Below are 22,331 nucleotides of genomic sequence, written 5' to 3'. Positions count from 1 at the left end.
TAAATAAACTATGTTACAATTAATTTCACTTTTCGATTGACTTTGTAATAAAGGCTCTTTGTGACTCACATTGTATGTGCGTTGGACAGCCCTGCTCTAGTCTGGAGGGACTGCAGGTGCCACAGCACAGAGGGTGGCTCTTCTGTATCGTATGTGACTTTGACCATCCTCTCTCTCATCCTGGCTTCCACAGGCTGGAGAACTCCCAGCATGAACTGGTCCCTGTTCTTGTTTTGATGTAGGAATCTCCACTCCAGCCCACTCCTGTCCTTTCTTTTTGGGAGTCAGACTTCCAGATTATATGCTGAAGCCATTGAATTCTCTCTTGTCCTGGCAGGGCTTAAACAAGGCAAGCCAGCCAGTTTGGTTAAGAGCAGTGTGAAACCTGTTTCTACCATGCAATTCAGGATTCAAATGACTTTTTCTCCCATTGTCTTCTAGAAGTCATTTTCCTCAGAATGTCCCCTGTGAATTCTCCTTAACATCCCCAATATACACTCAGACACATGCACACACACACACACACACACACACACACACACACACACCCTGCATTCTCCATCCAGAAGACAATTGGGTGTCACTAAAAGGGCATCACCTTGGTGCCATAAGAGTTGAGCTGAAGAATTATTTTGGTCATTTAGAAGCTGTTTGACCTTGGAGAACTTTCTTTTTTTTTTAATTTTTTTATTGTTATGTTAATCACCATATATTACATCATTAGTTTTTGATGCAGTGTTCCATGATTCATTGTTTGTTCATAACACCCAGTGCACCATGCAAAACGTGCCCTCCTCAATACCCATCACCAGGCTAACCCATCCCCCCACCCCCCTACCCTCTAGAACCCTCAGTTTTTCAGAGTCCATCATCTCTCATGGTTCGTCTCCCCCTCTGACATACTCCCCTTTTCTTCCTCTCCTGTTATCTTCTTCTTTTCCTTTTTTCTTAAAATATGTTGCGTTATTTGTTTCAGAAGTACAGATCTGTGATTCAACAGTCTTGCACAATTCACAGCGCTCACCGTAGCACATACCCTCCCCAATGTCTATCACCCAGCCATCCCATCCCTCCCACCCCCAACCACTCCAGTAACACTCAGTTTGTTTCCTGAGATTAAGAATTCCTCATATCAGTGAGGTCATGTGATACATGTCTTTCTCTGATTGACTTATTTCACTCAGCATAACACCCTCCAGTTCCATCCACGTCGTTGCAAATGGCAAGATCTCATTCCTTTTGATGGCTGCATAATATTCCATTGTGTATATATACCACATCTTCTTTATCCATTCATCTGTCGATGGGCATCTTGGCTCTTTCCACAGTTTGGCTATTGTGGACATTGCTGCTATAAACATTGGGGTACACGTACCCCTTCGGGTCCCTACATTTGTATCTTTGTGGTAAATACCCAGTAGTGCAATTGCTGGATCGAACGGTAGCTCTAATTTCAACTGTTTGAGGAACCTCCATACTGTTTTCCAGAGTGGTTGCACCAGCTTGCATTCCCACCAACAGTGTAGGAGGGTTCCCCTTTCTCCACATCCCCGCCAACATCTGTCGTTCCCTGACTTGTTAATTTTAGCCATTCTGACGGGTGTGAGGTGGTATCTCATTGAGGTTTTGATTTGGATTTCCCTGATGCCGAGTGATGTGGAGCACTTTTTCATGTGCCTGTTGGCCATTTGGATGTCTTCTTTGGAGAAATGTCTGTTCATGTCTTCTGCCCATTTCTTGATTGGATTATTTGTTCTTTGGGTGTTGAGTTTGATAAGTTCTTTATAGATTTTGGATACTAGCCCTTTATCTGATATGTCGTTTGCAAATATTTTCTCCCATTCTGTCGGTTGTCTTTTGGTTTTGTGGACTGTTTCTTTTGCTGTGCAAAAGCTTTTTATCTTGATGAAATCCCAATAGTTCATTTTTGCCCGGGCTTCCCGTGCCTTTGGCGATGTTTCTAGGAAGAAGTTGCTGCGGCTAAGGTCGAAAAGGTTGCTACCTGTGTTCTCCTTTAGGATTTGGATGGACTCCTGTCTCACGTTTAGGTCTTTCAACCATTTGGAGTCTATTCTTGTGTGTGGTGTAAGGAAATGGTCCAGTTTCATTCTTCTGCATGTGGCTGTCCAATTTTCCCAACACCATTTGTTGAAGAGACTGTCTTTTTGCCATTGGACATTCTTTCCTGCTTTGTCAAAGATAAGTTGACCATAGAGTTGAGGGTCCATTTCTGGGCTCTCGATTCTGTTCCATTGATCTATGCGTCTGTTTTTGTGCCAGTACCATACTGTCTTGATGATGACAGCTTTGTAATAGAGCTGGAAGTCCGGAATTGTGATGCCGCCAGCTTTGCTTTTCTTTTTCAGTATTCCTCTGGCTATTCGGGGTCTCTTCTGGTTCCATACAAATTTTAGGATTATTTGTTCCATTTCTTTGAAAAAAGTGGATGGTATTTTGATGGGGATTGCATTGAATGTGTAGATTGCTCTAGGTAGCATTGACATCTTCACAATGTTGATTCTCCCAATCCATGAGCATGGAACGTTTTTCCATTTCTTTGTGTCTTCTTCAATTTCTTTCATGAGTATTTTATAGTTTTCTGAGTACAGATCCTTTGCCTCTTTGGTTAGATTTATTCCTAGGTATCTAATGGTTTTGGGTGCAATTGTAAATGGGATCGACTCCTTGATTTGTCTCTCTTCTGTCTTGTTGTTGGTGTATAGGAATGCCACTGATTTCTGTGCATTGATTTTATATCCTGCTACTTTACTGAATTCCTGTATGAGTTCTAGCAGTTTTGGGGTGGAGTCTTTTGGGTTTTCCACGTACAGTATCATATCATCTGCAAAGAGTGAGAGTTTGACTTCCTCTTTGCCGATTTGGATGCCTTTGATTTCTTTTTGTTGTCTGATTGCTGTGGCTAGGACTTCTAATACTATGTTGAATAGCAGTGGTGAGAGTGGACATCCCTGCCGCGTTCCTGACCTTAGGGGAAAGGCTCTCAGCCTTTCCCCATTGAGAATGATACTCGCTGTAGGTTTTTCATAGATGGCTTTTATGATATTGAGGTATGTACCCTCTATCCCTATACTCTGAAGAGTTTTGATCAAGAAAGGATGTTGTACTTTGTCAAATGCTTTTTCTGCATCTATTGAGAGGATCATATGATTCTTGTTCTTTCTTTTGTTAATGTATTGTATCACGTTGATTGATTTGCAGATGTTGAACCAGCCTTGCAGCCCAGGAATAAATCCCACTTGGTCGTGGTGAATAATCCTTTTAATGTACTGTTGGATCCTATTGGCTAGTATTTTGGTGAGAATTTTTGCATCCATGTTCATCAAGGATATTGGTCTGTAATTCTCTTTTTTGATGGGGTCTTTGTCTGGTTTTGGGATCAAGGTAATGCTGGCCTCATAAAATGAGTTTGGAAGTTTCCCTTCCATTTCTATTTTTTGGAACAGTTTCAGGAGAATAGGTATTAATTCTTCTTGAAATGTCTGATAGAATTCCCCCGGGAAGCCATCTGGCCCCGGGCTTTTGTTTCTTGGGAGATTTTTGATGACTGTTTCAATTTCCTTAGTGGTTATAGGTCTGTTCAGGTTTTCTATTTCTTCCTGGTTCAATTTTGGTAGTTGATACATCTCTAGGAATGCACCCATTTCTTCCAGGTTCTCTAATTTGCTGGCATAGAGTTGCTCATAATATGTTCTTAGAATTGTTTGTATTTCTTTGGTGTTGGTTGTGATCTCTCCTCTTTCATTCATGATTTTGTTGATTTGGGTCATTTCTCTTTTCTTTTTGATCAGTCTGGCCAGGGGTTTATCAATCTTGTTAATTCTTTCAAAGAACCAGCTCCTAGTTTCGTTGATCTGTTCTACTGTTCTTTTGGTTTGACCTTGGAGAACTTTCTTAACCTTTCTGTGATCCTTTGTCTTCCAGTGCTTTATATATTTCAAAAAAATCCTAACAAATATAAGAAATATTTTTATTAGGTATTAGTTTTTTCATCAATGCGCTAATAAAGGTGTTACTGAAGACTAAAATTTACAGTGAGGCAGATCTCAGTTCAGTGAACCTAAGAGCAACAATTAAGAGTACCCCAAGGGGCGCCTGGTTGACTCCGTCGGTTAAGTATCCCACTCTTGATTTTGGCTCAGGTTATGATCTCAGGGTGGTGGGATCAAGCCCTGCATCAGGCTCTGCCCTCAGTGTGGAGTCTGCTGGAGATCCTCTGTCTCCCTCTGCCCCTGCCCCTGCTTGTGCTCCATAAATAATTTAATTAATTAGTAAGTTAATAAAATCTTTAAAAAAGAGTACCCCAGAATGGCAAGGGTTACTATGTGAAGTAATGAGTTTCTGTTCATTAGAAAGTCTCAAGCATAAACCCTTTGGACGTTTCATAGGAACACTATAATAAGTGAACCTGGATATAGGCAGAAAGTTTTTGACATTTAGGCACCCTGTAAATTTCTAGAATCAAAGCTTTAGCACATATGCCACCATTTCTTGTCCTGGTGTTACCATCACCTGTCATTAATCAATCCCTGCACTTCTCGCTGAGTCAAGATAAAGCCCAGTATTTCTTAACAGACTCCAGGGAGTCATAAGTAATCAAAGGGGTTTGGCACACAGGCCAAAACTATTAACTCTGCAGCCTAACCTTTGGGTTCTAGACACACAGAATATTGGCTCTTAAGGAACCTTACATTATTGACTAGTTCAGTAATTTTAAACTGTGTAACTCCAAGCTCTAGCAGTGTTCTAAGAACTCAGAGGCCAAAATGGGGGTGAGGTGTGGGGTTAAGTCAGCGGGATTGCAGAACTCTTGACTTCTATTCACCCAGAGCAGGTACACTAAAATACACTTTCTGTATTGAGAACATAGGATTGTCTTTGATAAAAGGGTTCAGGTTTTTTTTTTTTTTTTAAGTTGAAATAGAAAAATTGCATCACTTTCAAGAAAGCACTAAAATGTGCAACAACATTCCCAAGGTCACATAGATAACCAGGGATGATGACTGAACCAGAACATGGATTCTGGTCTAATTCTCAGACTGATTTTTCTTTCTTTTTTCTTTTTCTTTTTGTGTTTTTAGATTTATTTGTGTGTTGTGTGTGTGTGTGTGAGAGAGAGAGAGAGAAAGAGCACAAGCAGTGGGAGTGGCAGGCAGAAGGAGCGGAGAAGCAGGGTCTGATGTGGGGCTCCATCCCAGGACCCCGGATCATGACCTGAGCTGAAGGCAGACACTTACCTGACTGAGCCACCCAGGCGTCCCAGACTGATTTTTTTTCCATATTTCAAATACATAATGGTTGGGATCATTGGTTCTGCTGTCAGTATGCCTGTGTATCAATCCCAGCTCTGTCATTTCCTAGAAGCTGTGGAACTCAGGCAAATCACTTAATTGTTGTGCCTCAGTTTCCTCATCTATCAAACGGGGATGATAACAATTTTAACTCCTTATTGGATTGTTGCCAGAATTAAATCAGTTAATACATGTAGCTCCTGTAATACCGGAAGACAGAGTGAGCATTCAAAAGTGTTACTTCTTGTGGTTTTCTTTGTCATCATCATTGTTGTCCTCATAGTCAGCATCATCGTTCTCATCACTGTCCTCATCATCGTCATCATTGTCACTGTCATCATCATCCTTATTATTGTCACCATTGGCATCATCTCGATCATCATTGTCATCATCATCATCATCACTGTCATTATCATCACTATCATCACTCATCATTATTGTCATCATCTAGTCATCATTGTCATTGTCATCATCATCATCTAGTCATTGTCATCACCATTGTCATTGTCATCGTCATCGTCACCATCATCTAGTCATCAATATCATTGTCATCGTTGCTGTGATCATTATCTAGTCACCGTATTCAGTCAGGCTCAGTTTATTTGGCAATTGGAGTAGAAAGAGACCTGAATGCAGTATTCGGAGTCCTAAGGTGTTCAAGATCACTGCGGTTTGTAAATATCTGTAACTGCCAGATGCCTCCCGTGCCTTAAGAAAGCAGGCGACACTAGAGTTCTCCTTTGGGCCTTTAGAAGTTTCACAAAAACTCTAGAACCATAAGCACAACAGGCAGGAATGGAAGCTACCTTTTTTGATTCGTTGATTCTGTTTTTGGTACTTACTATGTCTCGGGAGCCGTACAGGCATTTGCAGCAGTGTGGATGTCCTGCACACGGGTTAGCCTCACTCCTCAGTCAAGGAAAAGGAGGCTTATGGAAGCTAAATAACTTCTCAAAGGTTCCTGGAATCTGCTTGTTTTTACTTATTTGCATCAGAGAGTTAATGTTATCATTCAAAATAAATAGCTCCTGAGTATTTCTCTAAGAGAAGACCTGAGGAGCTGATTTGCTTTTTGTTCACGATTTTAATGTACTTTTTCAAATTTTGACAACATGTATATTACCCAAAGGATGGAAGTTGAGTGAATCATGGAAAGTTTCTTTCTCTGAGGTGGCAAGATGCAAGATGGCTAGGATAGTTTGACTATTTAGTAATCTCAAAGGCAAACCATTACCACAAGTCACAATATCATTCAACATAACAAGAAAGTTTAGGTTTTTGTTCTCCACTTCCTGGAACTTCAGGGAGTGCCCGACACCTGCGGTTTCATGTACACCTTGACCCACTACAAAAAGGAATGAATCAGTCAGTCTAAGACCACCCCTTCTTGCTATATGAGACCTTTGGCCCAACATTTGCTACATGGGAAGGCATGAAGGCTGGATGCATTAGGGAGATGTTCGCACCTTCCCTAAAGAGTCTTCCAGTGCTAGAGCTAGTTCCAACAGGGCCAGATATTTCTAAAGTTACTGAGTAGATCCCTCTATTCACATGTAGGAAACAAAGGCTTTGACTTTTAACTTTTCTAAGTGGAGCAGTGACTACACCAGCTCTTCGAAATACACTAGGAAGACATTTGACATTTAGAAATACTTTAATCATCAGGGTAATGATTGACTCTCAACCACTGGGGAAATCACTCTCTAATTTTCTTACAGAGATATCCAAATGAGTTCTTCATTCAATCTGGTCTTTCTAGTTTTTCATTTGAGAACATTTCAAAGGAAAGGATACAAAATACAAGTTCAAGGATATGGATTAATCAAAGTTAATCCATTGACATGTGATTATATAGTGCTTTCCATGAGCTTTGCCTACCTAAAAGACCATGTATAGTGTTTACTCCCTTTCCAGGAGTAAAAAAAAGTAAAAAAAACTTTACTTCCCTTCTCCATCTTAGCTGAACACAAAGGCTGCCTCCTCCTTTAAGTCCTTCTTGGTTATTCGAGCTCAGACACGTTTTTGTTTTTGTCTTTTTCTTGTCTGCACACCCAAAGTACTTTAAGGAATTAGACAGTGATATAATTTTGGAATATGACTACTAAGAGAACCTGTAATACGGCCTTTTGATTCTCCACAGTCAAACAGAACATTAAGTGTTATTATTTGAAGATATGAGAGAGGCTGAGTGTTAAATTTCTTTCTATTTTCATAACAACAAAGAGATAAAGTTTATTAATCTTTTAAAATGGATCCAACAATGTGTTAAGCATTTTCATACATGATCTTATCTAATCCTGATGACAGTCCTTGGAGGCAAATGCTGACTTACAGGCATCTCCCAGATGAAGAGCTGTGCTACTTAGTCAAGGGTGATCAGCAAATAGCAGGTTCAGGATTTGAACTCAGCCCATTCTAGCTTCAGAGGCCTCACTTTCAAACACCATGCTGCGCTCAAGAGATCTGACCTTCTGCCATTTTATCAGGCATCTGGAGTTTTTATTAAAAGCTAATGAAAAGGCCACATGTGTTAGAAGCCTAGTTTGGGATTCAAGTTAAATGACAAATATCTTTCAGTTTCATCTTTGAATTTCCATGACTGTATCTGGCCTCATTTTAGGATAATGTCCAAAGTCTGAATTTGAGAACTTTCACAAATGTGAGGTTCTTGGTGTCCCCTGCTCACCTTTGACACCCAGAGTCCCTTGTCACCCTCAGGCACTTCCATCTGTTGGCCAGGCCTACCTGATAATTTACTCTCCCCGTTCCCCCCATTCTGGGTTCTCACCAGACATTGGGTGCCATAGTGCTTACTATCATGTCTCTGTGTTTTGAAAAATAAAAACATTGAGATTTCTAATGTACGAGTCCAGCTAAAGACTGCAAGGCCCCTGAATTTTAAGTGGATTTGAAAAATTCATTTTAGAGCTACCTTCCTGTTAAATTGGACCTTTCGTTCCATGCTGGGCAGTAGCAAGCATGGGAGAGCCAAGTAGGATGAGTTTGGCGCAATAGCTCACCTGCTGTGGGCCAGGATTTCGGAAGGTTTTGATTTTGTTTGGGGAGGGCTTGAATACTCTCGGTTCTTTTTTTTTTTTTTTTCAAAGTGTCCAAATGTGAGAGTGAATAGTAAATAGGGGAAAATGAGCCCGGGGGGTGGGGGGAGAGGCAGTACAAGCAGATGTCCTCCTGTGTGTACCTTTGATTCACAGTGTAAGGAGCTTTCGGAGACCCTGGCTGGCAAGAAGGAAGCAGGTTGTCATGTCAACACTTGTGGTTTCTTCCTATGTGTTTACTACAGCTTTTTGCTGGGTTTTAGTGCCTTATTCTAGGAGAAAATTGCTAAGGCTTTGTGGGTCCAAGAGTATTCCTGGTGGGCAGGCCATGGGCTGCCTGGCCCAGCCTGGGCTCCTTGCCTTCCCTCGCCCTCTCAGCCAGAAGTGGAGAGCTAGGCCACTCCTGGCTCTCTCTGCGAACAGAGACAAAGAGGAAAGCATGCGCAGGCTGTACTTACAGAATGGCAAACAATCTTGTCTTGCTAATGGGTCAGGGAAGAGGGGGAAGAGGGTCTGTCTCTTCTCTGGAGAGGTAGGTAGGAACCAAATTACAGAATAGAGATAGGGAATGAGCAGCTCCTGGGGGTATTTGGATGTAGGCTTGTTTTGTTTGGCTATACAGTGTTTGGCCTGCACCCTGTTTTAAATTTAAAATAGCCGTCCATTTTTTAACCAACTGAGCCACCCAGGCGCCCAGCCGTCCATTTTTTAAAGATGTTATTTATTTGTTTGAGAGAGAGAGAGAGAGAGAGCATGCACATGACCCAGGGAGGGGCAGAGGGAGAGGGACAAGCCAACTCCGCGCTGAGCACGATATGGGGTTTGATCCCACGACCCTGAGATCACAACCTGAGCCCAAATCAAGAGTCAGACACTTAACCAACTGAGCCACCCAGGCGCCCCTAGCTGTCCATTTTTTTAAAAATCAGGCAACTTCACCTTAAAAAAATAGGGACAGTTAGATTTATAAAACACAGAACGTCTTATTCCTGCCTGTCAACGAATGGACACTGAGGAGCAGCTTCTCCTTGAAGAGTTCAGTGTTGGCGATTTTGTTGCAGTCCCCAGCACTCCTCAGTCATCCCTGACACTGAGGCTGTGCACCAGCTGCCATTTGTCATATTCATCCAGCTCATTTTACTCCTACACATGATTTGTCTGGCTCCTTAGGCATTTGATTTTATTAGGCTTCTTGTAAAAAGCCTTCCATTCTATAGAAAGAAGTTTGGGCTTTATCCCAGGACCCTCAGAGCTGTTTGAAAGCCAGGAGAGATGAGCCCAGGTTTGGGGTTTAGAGATGACTCTGTTCCTTGCCTCGGGCCCGTGCAGTTTCCAGTCCATCACGCGTGTGCAGGCGAGTCATGAGATAGACGCAGTAGGCCACGCGGGTGAGAAGGCCTCGCCCCAGGCAGGCAGCAGGGCTTGTGGAGAGAAGGGGAGAGACTCTGGAAGCACTTCAGGGGCAGAATTATCAGGGCTAGGAACCACCTGGATTATATGGCACGTGGAGGAAAGAAAAGGGAAGAGGCTTGCACTCGTGGGCAGATGATGACGCCAGCAACCGCTAATGGAGAGAAGGAAGTGGATGTTTGATGTGTTCTGAGTAAGAATACCAACAACAATAGACTGTGTTCAGCTCTGGACACTCAGGAAGTTGGAATATAGCCCATAATGAATTCATTTCTTACCCAAATATGTTTCTTTGTTAAATTAGCCTCATGTGTATAAATAAATGTGTGTAATAGCTGGCTACAGATAATGTGATCAGCCCTCTCCTAGTCAGCGGGTACACTTCTCTTGCTCTCTGCTGTATTCCTAGCACCTGAGCAATCCCCGGTACGTTGTGTGTGCACAAGAAAGGCTCGGTGAAGCCACCAGTAAATTAATTAATTAAAGATAAAAGGGGATAATTTAAAGTACTCGTGGTTTAAACTCAATTGTTATAAATTTTTGCTTAGTTAAGCCTTTTGCCTTTATCTCTGCCACCTGCGAGCTGCCCATGACACCTGTGCACACCTGGGCGCACATTCCAAGGAACAATCACATGAGATGCATATAGTGATGAACGTGGTTTTAGGTGATAACAGAGACTTCTCTGCTTTTAATACTAAAATGATTCCTGGGGCGCCCTGGGTGGCTCAGTTGGTTAAGCAACTGCCTTCGGCTCAGGTCATGATCCTGGAGTCCCTGGATCGAGTCCCACATCGGGCTCCCTGCTCAGCGAGGAGTCTGCTTCTCCCTCTAACCCTCCCCCCTCTCATGTACTCTCTCTTGCTCTCTCTCATGCTCACTCTCTCAAATAAAAAAATAAAATAATAAAATGATTCCTAACTTTTCATTTTGGCCACTTACTATTTTTAAATACTGTTCAATTAAAACCATTTTATTTTATTTTTAATTTTTAAAAGATTTTTATTTGAGAGAGAGAAATTATGAGAGAGAACAGGGGTGGAGGGCAGGGAGAGAGAGAAGCAGACTCCCCGATGAGCAGAGAGCCCGATGCGGGGCTTGATCCCAGGACCCCGGGATCATGACCTGAGCCAAAGGCAGACGCTTAACCAACTGAGCCACCCACATGCCCCAATAAAAACCATTTTAAAAGCCAGTGTACATAGAGGTTTCTTCACAGAGACTTACCTGTAGTTTTTCCTTAAGGAGCAAATAACTGAGTGGATTGTCTTTCTTGGATGACCTATGATCAGAATGAGAATGCATTTTATAGTCAAAGATTTTTCCTATTCAGCTACAGCTTCTGCCATCATGGTCCTGGGTTGCTTGAGGAGCTGTTCACCTGCTGAGATCTTCAGAAGATCTGACAAGTAATTGTACAAGTTTTATAGATTTTATACAAGTAATAGGTGAATACATTCTAATTGTAAAAATAATAAAGATGTATATAATATAAAAAGCAAAGGTCCCACTTCAATACTACCTCCTCAAGTCCATTCTTTTCCTCCACAAGTAATCATAGCTAATGTTTTATGGGTTCCTTTAAAACTTTTTTCTATGCACAGGGGCACCTGGGTAACTCAGTCGGTTAGGCGTCTGACTCTTGATTTTAGCTCAGATCATGATCTTGGGGTTGTGGGATTGAGCCCCAAGTTGGGCTCCATGCTCAGCGTGGAGTCTGCTTGAGATTCTCTCCCTCTCCCTCTGCCTTTCCCCTGCTCTCTCTCTCTTTCAAATAAATAGATAAATAAGTAAATAAATAAGTAAGTAAGTAAATAAGTAAAATCTTAAAAAAACACTTTTTTTTCTCTGCACTGTGGCACAAACCTATACATTTATAAAGACAAAGCTTTTGGGGACTTGAATTATATCATGCTATCATATTGGCAAATACTTTGTCAAAGGTTATTTGGAAAGGAACAGGGACCTTAGAGAAATCAGCATGTGAATGTTTCTCTATCTACTCAATTCTTTTAATTGCAGCTAGCCCTCTGTAATATGTGCACCTTGGTTTATTGAAATGTTCAGGGACATTTAGCCTGTTTCTGATTTTTCACTGCTGTGAACAATGCCACAATGAGCATCTTTGCCCTTGACTCTTTGGGAAAATATATGAGTATTTCTCTAGAAGACATCGCTTGCATTAGAATTGCTGGTGTAAGATATGCGCATTTAAAATTCTGATAGATATTTCCAATTTGTTCTTCCAAAAAGCTACACCAGTTTACCCTTTTGCCAGTAGGATGTAAGATTAACTCTTTCCCCACTCCCTTGCCTCATCTAGATATTGCCATTTTTTAAATTATTACAACTCTTGTGAACGTGAATGAAATCTTGTTTTAAACTGCATCATTGATTTCCCATGAGGTAGAGCCTTGGGTACTGATGAGAGCTTTGTCACCATATTTGCCCTTGTGTCTAAGTGCCACTCTCCCATTTCAGATGCTCACTACCTCACCTGCAGGATCCAGGAATGTGCCGAGACCACTCGCAGTGGGCCTTTTGCCCGTTCCATTGACATCAGTTCCCTGGTTGTTCAGGATGAATATATCTTCATTCAGGTGAGTCCAGAAAATGCAGTCAGTGGTAGAGAGGGGATGCTCAGGTGATGTCAGGAAAATGAAGGCGGCTTTCATGCTGTTGTGAAGATGTGGAGCTGGGGTGTGGTCCCTCCTTTGCTGCTCTGGTGACCCGTTCTCTGGGGGGATCCAAGACTTCTGGTGAAAGATAAAGGCGTTATGGGTCAGTCTCACGTACAGAGGACTTCAGTGGCCCACTGAATCCTCAGTTGGATTGCCATTTTATTATACCAAAATGGGTCTGGAAATGACTAGGATGTGGTCTAGGGTTTGGAGGTTACTTAGAGCCACATCTCCCATGGGATCTGACTTTAAGTAGTTTATCAAAGCTCCATTCCGTTTCTGTCCAAAGTGACCTGTCTAACTTGGGAATGAGAATCCCCAAGAACTGAAGCATCTCTAGGATTTTCTTTCTAGAACAATCTAGAACTCACTAAATTTTGCCCTCCCTTTCCAGCGCTGATTACTCCCTGATATGTTCTGAGTCCAAAATCCTACATTCCCAAGATCTCTGACTCACAGAGAAAGCTAGGTGTGATTCACATTTATAGACAGGCGAGGGAAGCCTTGTGTTAGGTGTTGAGTTTCCCTGGAAGGAAATGCAAAGAAGAGCAAAAATGAGGAAAAACAAAAGGTAAAAGGTGATGTTCCACCAAGTGACTTACTCTGTGTGTGTGTGTGTGTGTGTGTGTGTGTGTGTGTGTGAAATTGAATTTGACCTTTGACAGCAGCTTTGATTTCCCCCACTCTGCCTTCCCACCCTTATGCTGTCCATTCCTTTGCAAACTGTTTCCTATAGGAACTTTGATCTTTGGAATCTTCTGGAGTTTGGTCAGACCGAAGCACCTGAATGACTTTCTCTGCCCTACTCCTGGTCTCCAGTCCAGCTCAGCCCCACTTCCCCTTAGCTGGGGATGCCTCTCTTCCTCTGAACCCTTGCAGCTCTTCTTGTCTGCCAGTCCTTTAGCACATGGGCTACTAGGAATTGTTACTTAAATCTTAGTGGATTTGTCTTCTTTCTAAATTGCATTTCCCTGAGAATAGGGAGAATATTTTATACCCACATTTTACTCCTCATCCTTGGCCCTAACAAGAAGCCTTTGCAAATGCAGGGTGCTCAGTGACCACTTGTTGTATTGATAAATTGTAGACGGAGGAGTTGCTTCTTTTAAAAAATTAGTTGTGTAGACTTTTGAGGGCTTGTAAAATACAGGAAAAGTAGCCAGCCACTCAAAAATCAGCTTGAAAAAGGGAGGGAAAGAGAGGTCTTTGTGGCTCAAGAAAATCCCCATTTCTTAGTTTGAGTAAAAGCCAGAATCTTCAGAATTTTTTTCCCTAAATCTTGGCAGGTCATTGGTGCTATTATTTCCTTAATCATGAGTATGTACTGAACACATACAATGCAAAATAAACAGTATTAGGCATAACTCTTGGTTTTCTCTAGCTTTGGCCCTTGGCCTGCTTCTCTCTGCATCTAGTACTCACTGTCTGGGAGATCCTGTGTTCTTAAGTACCACCTCCATGTCCTGATGACTCTCAAGTCAGGGAGTTGTAACCTCTGCTCTATACTGCAGATCTTTATGTCTAATAGTTATCCTGGTATCTCAACTTGGATGTTGCACAGCTAAAATAAAATCAACGTGTCCCCCTTGAACCTGACACACTGGTGGCACTATCTTCTACCAGGTCACTCGAGGTAGCAAACTACAGGTTTGTCTATGTCCCCAAATTCAGTGAATCCAAGCTCCTGCTCTTATCACCCTTAGTTATTTCTCAAATGTTTCCTTTCATTTCATTCCCATTGCCATGGTCCCAGTTTGAGGCTTTATTATTTCTTTGTCTTTATTTAATGTTTTTCAAGATAGAAGCACAGAGATGATTTATGAATTTACCAATCTGATTGCCCTTTCCTTAATGCTAATACTGCATATAATGATGAACATGGCAGAATCGTTTCTGGGAAACATGACTTAGAATTTAAAATGTTCAGATTTTTTAAAATTCATTTTTCCTTTTATTGCATAAAGTTTTCTGTAACTCTGCTGGCAGACATCCAGGTTTTTTTTCTAACTTCTGAAATATCTTTTATTATTATTAGACTGGAAGCCAGTAGAAGTTTTTTTTTTATAAGCATCAATTTTTATTTTGTTTTAAAGAGATAAGAGTTCCCATTAATCAATAAAGTTTTATTGATTGCCTGTTACATTTCAGGCCCTTGTTCTAGGAGCTGGGGTTAAGACAGTGAACACAATAAAGTTTCTGCCCAAGTGGTGTTTATATTCTACTGGGAGATGGGAAAAATGTATATATATGTATATATATATATATATATATACACACATATGTAGATGTGATGAAAGACTGTAAAGAGTGGTGATTGAGAACCTAAAGTTTGAAATCCGATGGCCACATTTATTCTGACCTCTGCAGGCTACACTTTAGTTGGGTGACCTCGAGCTGTGCTTCATTTGACTCCTCTGTAAAAAGAGGGTAATTACAGTACTCACTTCATGGGTTGCTGGGCAGATTCTATTTGTTAATTACATCTGTAAAGTGCCAAAACAATGCTATGTAAATGTTGCTCTCCAACTTTCTATCTTGTGCTATCATCTATTTATCTATTTACAGAATATATCAGGTAATGATAATGCTCTGGCTGAAAACTCATGAGGAATGTGAATGTTAGGTACCTGTAGGTGTTGTTTTATTTAGGATGACCTGAAAAGGCCTCATTCAGTGAGTGGCGAACCAGGAGTGGGTGGCAGAAGTCAGCAGTCAGAGGGGGACATAAAGCCAGGTGTGTTGGGCCCTGTACTGACTTTTGGAGCAGAGGTGGTGGGGAGGCCAGGGCTGAGGATATAGGTTGGAAGGATGTCAGCATATTGGTGTTTTTTTTGAATTGCAAAATTGAAGTCACCAAGGGAGTAAGTACAGACAGAAAAGAGAAACAATGCAAAGACCAGGGCACAGGGCACTCTAATATTAGGGAGATGAGAAGGAAGGAGTAAACGAGACCTTGTCACAGAGTTTAGAGATAGCCACAGGATAGACCTAGGGTACTAGATCCCACAGGGCCTTGAAGGCTGTTTTAAGATTTTTGTTTGTAACCATGAGAGAGATGGGAAGCATGGAATAACAATGCCCCAAATAATGCAAAAGGCTGATACTCTTGAGAAAAACATGGAATTTCATCAACCATCAAATAAAGACAGATGAAATGCTATTATTTGCAACTAGAATTTGGCTAAGTTTAAAATACAGTAGAAGCATGGGGGTGGGTTACACATGAACAACTGTGCATACGACAGGTACAGATGTGCGTCATTCGGCTAGCAGTAGCTAATGAGTTCTTTCCTTCTCATAGGTGAGATTGGCCTTTGGCATTGATCAGTATGAAAGCTATGGCTTAGTTCTGACAGTATATGCTTAGTCTTTAGTTAAGATTGCTTCTTTAAAAAAAACATTATATGGTGTTTTCCTTGCTTTCCTGATGCTGTATTTCTTTGATAATTTTGAATATTTGTTCTAGCTACTTAACTTTATGAATTTAACAGAGAATCTTCTATTTTTGGATTATATCTATTGATTTCCTCTTGTGCGCAATGATACAATTTATGGATATCCACATATTTCTCTTTCCTCCCCTCTCTCTTAAATTCCTCCCCTGGTTTTGGATGGTTGTATTATCTCTTTGTTTGCTTTTCTATCTTAAAATATAATTCTGTTAGACTTAAATATTTTATGAAGCATGGCTGAACAAAGGTAGAAAAAAATAGCCTGTGCTTATGACCTGTATTCAACTCCAGTTTTGTTAATTAAATCATTCAGAGCATTCACATTCTTCTGTGAACCATCATTCCTGCATTTATTTTGATTTTAGTTTTACAGGTAAATCTAGGGCCTTTACTATAGGTTTCCTATTTCTTGGTTGTCTGCAGTTTGTCCTTTAGTAAAGTTTTCAAGAAAGGTGAGTTCGTGAATGTTGAAAATATGTTTGTCTCTCCCTCTAGGCTATAAAATGAGTGTCATTTGCTTTCCATGAGACCTTTGCTCTATTAATTTATTGAATCTTACTGTGTCAGGCCAGCCTGATATTTTCCCTTTTAGGGAGTCCTAATTTTTTTTTTTTTGCCCTTGATACCCAACAGTCCTTTTAAAAATATATATTTGAATACTGTTTACTTTGTTAGTATATGTTTTGCAGTTGGTCATACTGTGTCAGTTCTTTTTCCTGAAATGTAAGTCTCATTCAGTTGGTTCAATTTCCCCTTCCTTTTTAATTTCTCAAAAGTTTCTGATTTATATTTTGAAATATGTATTGTATTTCAGTTTCATTGTTTTGGTTCTCATCCTCCAGGACACTTAGGATGTGTACAATAGGCAGGAAAAGCAAAGGGAAGTCATCATTTCTTCCCTTCTAATCAGTTCTAACTCCCTGAGCAAAGTGATATTAAAAAAAAAAAAAAGTCTTACCCACATTGTTCATGAACGAGTGGTTAGCAGTGTCCAGGCTCCTTTTTACATTTTTTGCTATTATTGTTGAACTTCTTTCCTGAACTTTGCCAGCTTATATTTTATGACTTTTTGTTGTCTCAACATATCTACCCTTAGCTCTTGTATTTTTACGCTGAATTCTTCTCATACAGAGGTGATCTCCTCATCATACAGATTATTCTTAATCATAGCAGTATGGTCACAATTTTCATTTGCTTCATGGGAGCAGTTTTTATTCTGTGTCTTTTTTTTTCTGTTCCTTTCCCTCTCTTAGTTTGCTATATTATTTTATAATTCCTGTGCTGTTTTCTTTTATCTTTATGTTTTTAACCATTATTTGTTTTTTTCCTGACACGAGCTCTTCCTGGACAGACTGTTTGAGGAGGTTCCTCTTGGTGATAGACCAGAGCTCTGTTTCAGCATAACAAGAATCTTCTTTGTTTCTCAGTGAGGTTCCACATAACTCAGATAGTTTGTCTGTGAATGGGTTCTTCGCATAAGGTAAAACTGCCTGGTGGCTTCTTTATCCAGCCACACCTCTCCAGCTTCTTGAAACTGCTCAGTTCCCAGAATAGACCACAGTCTATTCTGGGCCACAGTCCCTTGGTTCCAAATAATAGATTGTTAGTTTTGCTCCTTGGGAAATGTCATCTTTAGAGAATGCTATTTCTCTGGCTTGATCCAAGGTTTAGAGATGTAGGCATTTTTGCCCTGGTGCCTGTCTGTAACCTGTTTGTTCTTCACTGAATTTGGCTTCCTTTCCATATATATTGTGTTTCAGGGTTATATTTTAATTGAGTATAGAGTTTGTACTTTTATTTCTTGTTTTTCTTGTTGCTCCAAGGTGATTCATGAGAGGAAAAAGGAAGCACCATTATTACTTGGCTATTTAAAACCATTTACAAACCTTTATCATGTATTTTCTGAAATGTCGCAATAGCTCGCTAACTGATTTTCTTGTTCCTAGACCTGCAACCCCCACCCCCAATCCATTCACAGCGCGACTTCCAAAGTAATTTATTTAAAACAAAAATCAATGTCCCTGCCTTTAGCGGCTACTCATCACTTATAGGTTAAAATCTAATTTCCTAAAAAATAAAAAAATAAAAAAAATAAAATCTAATTTCCTTAACATTGCCTACAAGGTCCTCCATGATCTGGGTCCTGCATACTCCATCACCCTCATGGGAATTCCTTAGCCATTGTGGCTCACTGTATACCTCCCTTGTTATATTTTAACCTTCCATAAACACTAAACCTGTTCAGTGTCCATACACACACGATGTCATTTGTTGCCTAACATGCCTTTCTTACATGAAAAACCTGCTTGGAATGTCCCTTTACTAGATAAAATCATCCTTAGATTCAATTTAGGCATTGCTATTTGTAGAAAGTCTTCCCTGACATCCTCAATAGGGGTTGCACGAAACTTCTTTGCTGACTACTTACCCATATGTATTATGTCTCCCCAGCCAGGTCTGTAAACTTTAAGAGGAACAGGACTATGTCTTATCCATCATTGTTTCTCCTGCACTTAGCATAATGACTGGTACTCAATAAATGTTTGTTGAACTGAACTGAACTGAGACGATAAGACACCATCCTTATTCTCAGGGAATGCAGTTAGTTATCTTTTTAAAGCAAGGGAATCTTGTTTCTTGGACTAACAATATAAGACAACTTAGGGTAATTGGCAATTGTTCACTGCATAAGAAATGACCATATGTAGAATGTCTCCGCATTTTTATAAAACTGCCGTCCGACAGTTATCCATTATGCTATTCAGTGCCCTTTTTATATTCATTCATTTAAATATATTAAAATACAATCAGCCCGGTGGGGAACACAGACAGCTAAACAATTATAATGTGGCGTGATGAGAGCTGTATTAGTGTAAAGCACATGTTGCTCTTGGAGTAAGCAAGAAGAGCTTTGGGAGGAGGGTTAGTACAAGCTTCCCGGCAAGGGAGACTAGGAGTACCAGTTAGGTAGGTGAAGGAGAAAGAGCATTCCAGGCAGAACGGAGGCAGACATAAAGTTAAAAAAGTGAGAGAACATAATGTACTGGGACCTTTATCCAAGGACAGGTGTCGTTGTGGGAGGGAGTGAAGTGGCAGGAAAATCAAGTAGGAGATTGTCCGGGTGAGGTGAGCCTTTTCTGTTTCCTTTCATGAAATCTGGGCAACTTCATGTTTCTCTCTTTACAGTGCTAAGAAGCTCAGAACTAATTTTTTGTCCATTGTAGCAGTCTCCCTGTGGTTAGCTGTGTGGTATTACTCTTCCTTTCTCCTGCTGGCCATTTGTGATCACGTGGCTGCTTTCTTTGACCTATTTATTTTTTCTTGTTGCTTATTGCTTTTTTTTTTTAATTATTGGAAGCCATCGCAGAGAAATTTCTGAAATCAGTGTGAATTTTTAATCTTTTTTGGAGGGTCTGAGTTTTGAAAATTGAAATGGGGATCAGGAAAGGCTTTATGGAGAAGGTCGGATTTGTACTGCAATGATTAATGTCCATCTCAGAAGCAAGGAAAAGGCAGGGATTCCTCATTCTGTTCATTGAAATAAAGCTGCCTCAGAAGGCTTTTGTGAGGGTGGAAAATCCTCAGACCAATAGTAGCTTCTCCTCCAGGGTTTAGACCCACAGATTTATATCTGAGCAAGGAAAGTATCAGGGCATCCTGGTAGGTAGTATGTCCCTCCCCTGCCAGCAGTTTTCTAAAGAATGATCTCAAGAGAAGAAGCTGTCGTGTGTCAAGGTTCAGGTCCAGCCCACCCCTCATGGGTGACATCTCCAAGGAGCTCCGCTAAGCTCCGGCAGAGCTGGTCGCTGAGGACTGTATTTTCTGAAGGATGCTTGCAGTGGCTCCAGAGTTTGGCCTTTAAATGGAAACATTGTAGAGCCACTTGATTTTCTTCTTTGCCTACAGTCTGAGCAGCTGAATAATAGCTGGGTGGGCATAAAGGGGCTCTGGTGGCTTTGGTTTTTCATAATTTTAAGGGATTTATCCACTTGAATTTTCTGGTTTTGTGGAGTATTGATATCCCTTATTTTTAGTGCCATCAGAGACCTACAATTGAGGAAAAATCTTATAGAAAAGGATGCCAGTCGATCCCCTCAGTCTTTCCAGCCTTTTTTGCCAAATGTGTTTTTTGGCAGTTTTTACATTGATTGTTAGGGAACTTGTCTCAGGAGCTACCGAAAAATGGAAGAAGGTGTCTGGCCCTCTTAACCTCTCCTTAAATAGAGTCACTTAGCTTTTGTTTGCTCTGCATGTCAGGGTTCTTAATACCTTTTTCATTTAACAAAAGCCATCTGCTGCTAAGACATGTTTGAAAACCACCGACTTTCTGTAGCACCGTTGGCTTCCTGGGTCAAAGGTCAGATGTTTTTGTGTGTGGACAACTGAACCACCAGGGATTCAGGTGACACACAGTCCCATTTCCTTTCTCTGCAAATTAATAAATAATACATATGTGTGTAAGACATAGTTATTTACCCATGAGTGAGTCATACACAAATGTATATGTGTTTGAGAGTAAAGTTTAAATAACCAAAAACCCAGGGAACCTCTTCATAATAAACTTCCCATGACATTCATTTTGCATAAAAAAAAAAACCTCAAAAAAATTTGCCCTTCTAAAGGAAAGCTCCTCATGCCCAGTTATTTCTTTTTTCTGAACATGATGAATTTTGACTCTGTATCTTGTATGTGGTTGAAGGGTCCACATATTACTCATATGGCTCCTACAGTTTAGGAGAGACCCCAAGGTTCTGCCTCTCCTTTTATTGTTCTGTTGACAAAGAGGTAAAGGTAGTCATCTTGATGATTTTGCTTGAGGGGACCTAGTGTTTGATCTCCTGCTTTCAGCTGAGCTGAAGACGTACAGAACACTGCGAAATTTGTTAATCTGTCAATGCCTTTTCTGTGCAGGGGGCCCCAGGCCTGGGGTATCATAGTGAAATCAAAAGGAGCTAATCCTTCCCAGAAGAGCCCTTGTTTTAATGGGAAAGTGTCTGCCTGAAATGTCTCCGTTCCACATGGATAAAAGAGAAATTGGCTTTCCTCTGTAGGGGCAGGGGGGATACAGATAAGTTGGTTTCTATGTTCTGAGCCAAGAAAGTTGGAAATCCTGCCTTTTCTCCTTATGGAGTAGCTTTTCTAGTGATTATCCTGGAGAGTAGGTGGTTCAGCAGTGGTAGCTTTACAATCCCTTCAGTGATAGGATTCATGCCCTGGCTATTAGGGAGTGTGATGAAGAAATAAGAACAGAGCCCTAATAAGCCATCTTTAGAGAATTGTGTGTCTTCACTGAACTACACAGAGCCTGGCCTCACCCCTCTTCACGGCACATGAAATGGCCTTCAGTGTGATAAAGATTCATTCACTCACTGAATAGAGTTTCATTGTGAGTACAATTGTATTAAAAAAAAACAACAACAACAGGTCTGATACAGATATCTAAAACACAAGAGACAAACACAGATCCATAATTAAGATATGAACAAAATACTCCAGAGGCATGGAGAAAGCAGAAAATTCAAAGGGAAGGCCATCCCCACTCTGCCAAATCCTTCTCAACATCCACAGCTAGACCAGTGTCAGTGTGTAGATCCAACTTTGAACTCCTGGTAATGTTGTGTCGATGTGGGCAAAAGAGAAGTCCCCTCTGTAGCAAGGAATCCTGTGGGTGGAGCAATGGGATACAGAAGAGGGGTCCTGGGATAATTCCAGTAAGTGGAGCCAGTCAGTAATTTGGATACAAGTTGCTGTTGTTCGGAGTTGAAAGGTGTTGTAGAAGTATTAGCAACTAATAAGTACTAGTAGCTAGTTAACAGGTATTTCTTGAGGTCCTAGAAGTATGCCAGGTGCAGTGGAGCATGGCAGGGCTAGAAGACGTTGTCCCTGCCCTCAGGCAGTTTATGATTCAAGTAGCTGGTGGTCTGATGTGGGGCAGAGGACCCTGAACTCGGGGTTATAGTCAGGGTTCTGCCACCTACCAGCTGGGGAACACGGGGCTGCTCACTTGGACTTTGAGAACCCTAATTTTCTCATCTCCGTAGAATGGAAGGACACCCCTTGCCCTTCCTAAATTGAAAGGTTTTTGTGAGGATCAAGGGAGATAATAATGGCTTTGAAACGCTCTGAAATGGCTTTGAAATGCTCTATCTAAGAGCCTTATCAAATGCTAGAATCAGGAGATAAATCCACATGCAAAAATTAGCCTCCCTACTTTTTTTTTTAAGATTTTATTTATTTATTTGACAAAGAGAGACAAAGCGAGAGAAGGAACACAAGCAGGGGGAGTGGGAGAGGGAGAAGCAGGCCTCCCGCCGAACAGGGAGCCCGATGCGGGGCTCGATCCCAGGACCCCGGGATCATGACCTGAGCCGAAGGCAGACGCTTAACGACTGAGCCACCCAGATGCCCCCAGCCTCCCTACTT

General features: G+C 41.1%; 1 protein-coding gene across 2 annotated transcripts in view; it reads left to right on the top strand.

Moving 5' to 3' along the window:
- SORCS3 (sortilin related VPS10 domain containing receptor 3) overlaps nt 1-22,331 on the top strand; it is a 615,618-nt gene that overhangs the window by 461,335 nt on the left and 131,952 nt on the right. For both annotated transcript variants that reach the window (XM_073904225.1, XM_025881120.2), the window contains exon 7: nt 12,257-12,375. In XM_073904225.1, the coding sequence (XP_073760326.1) occupies nt 12,257-12,375 (119 nt within the window). The remainder of the gene's footprint in view (nt 1-12,256; nt 12,376-22,331) is intronic.

The sequence above is a fragment of the Callorhinus ursinus genome, unplaced genomic scaffold (genome assembly GCF_003265705.2).
Source record: "Callorhinus ursinus isolate GAN/ISIS: 27379988/994484 unplaced genomic scaffold, GSC_fseal_2.0 scaffold20, whole genome shotgun sequence".
Taxonomy (NCBI): Eukaryota; Metazoa; Chordata; class Mammalia; order Carnivora; family Otariidae; genus Callorhinus; species Callorhinus ursinus.
Note: the sequence above shows the minus strand (reverse complement) of the source record. Positions and strands in the feature narration are given on the sequence as shown.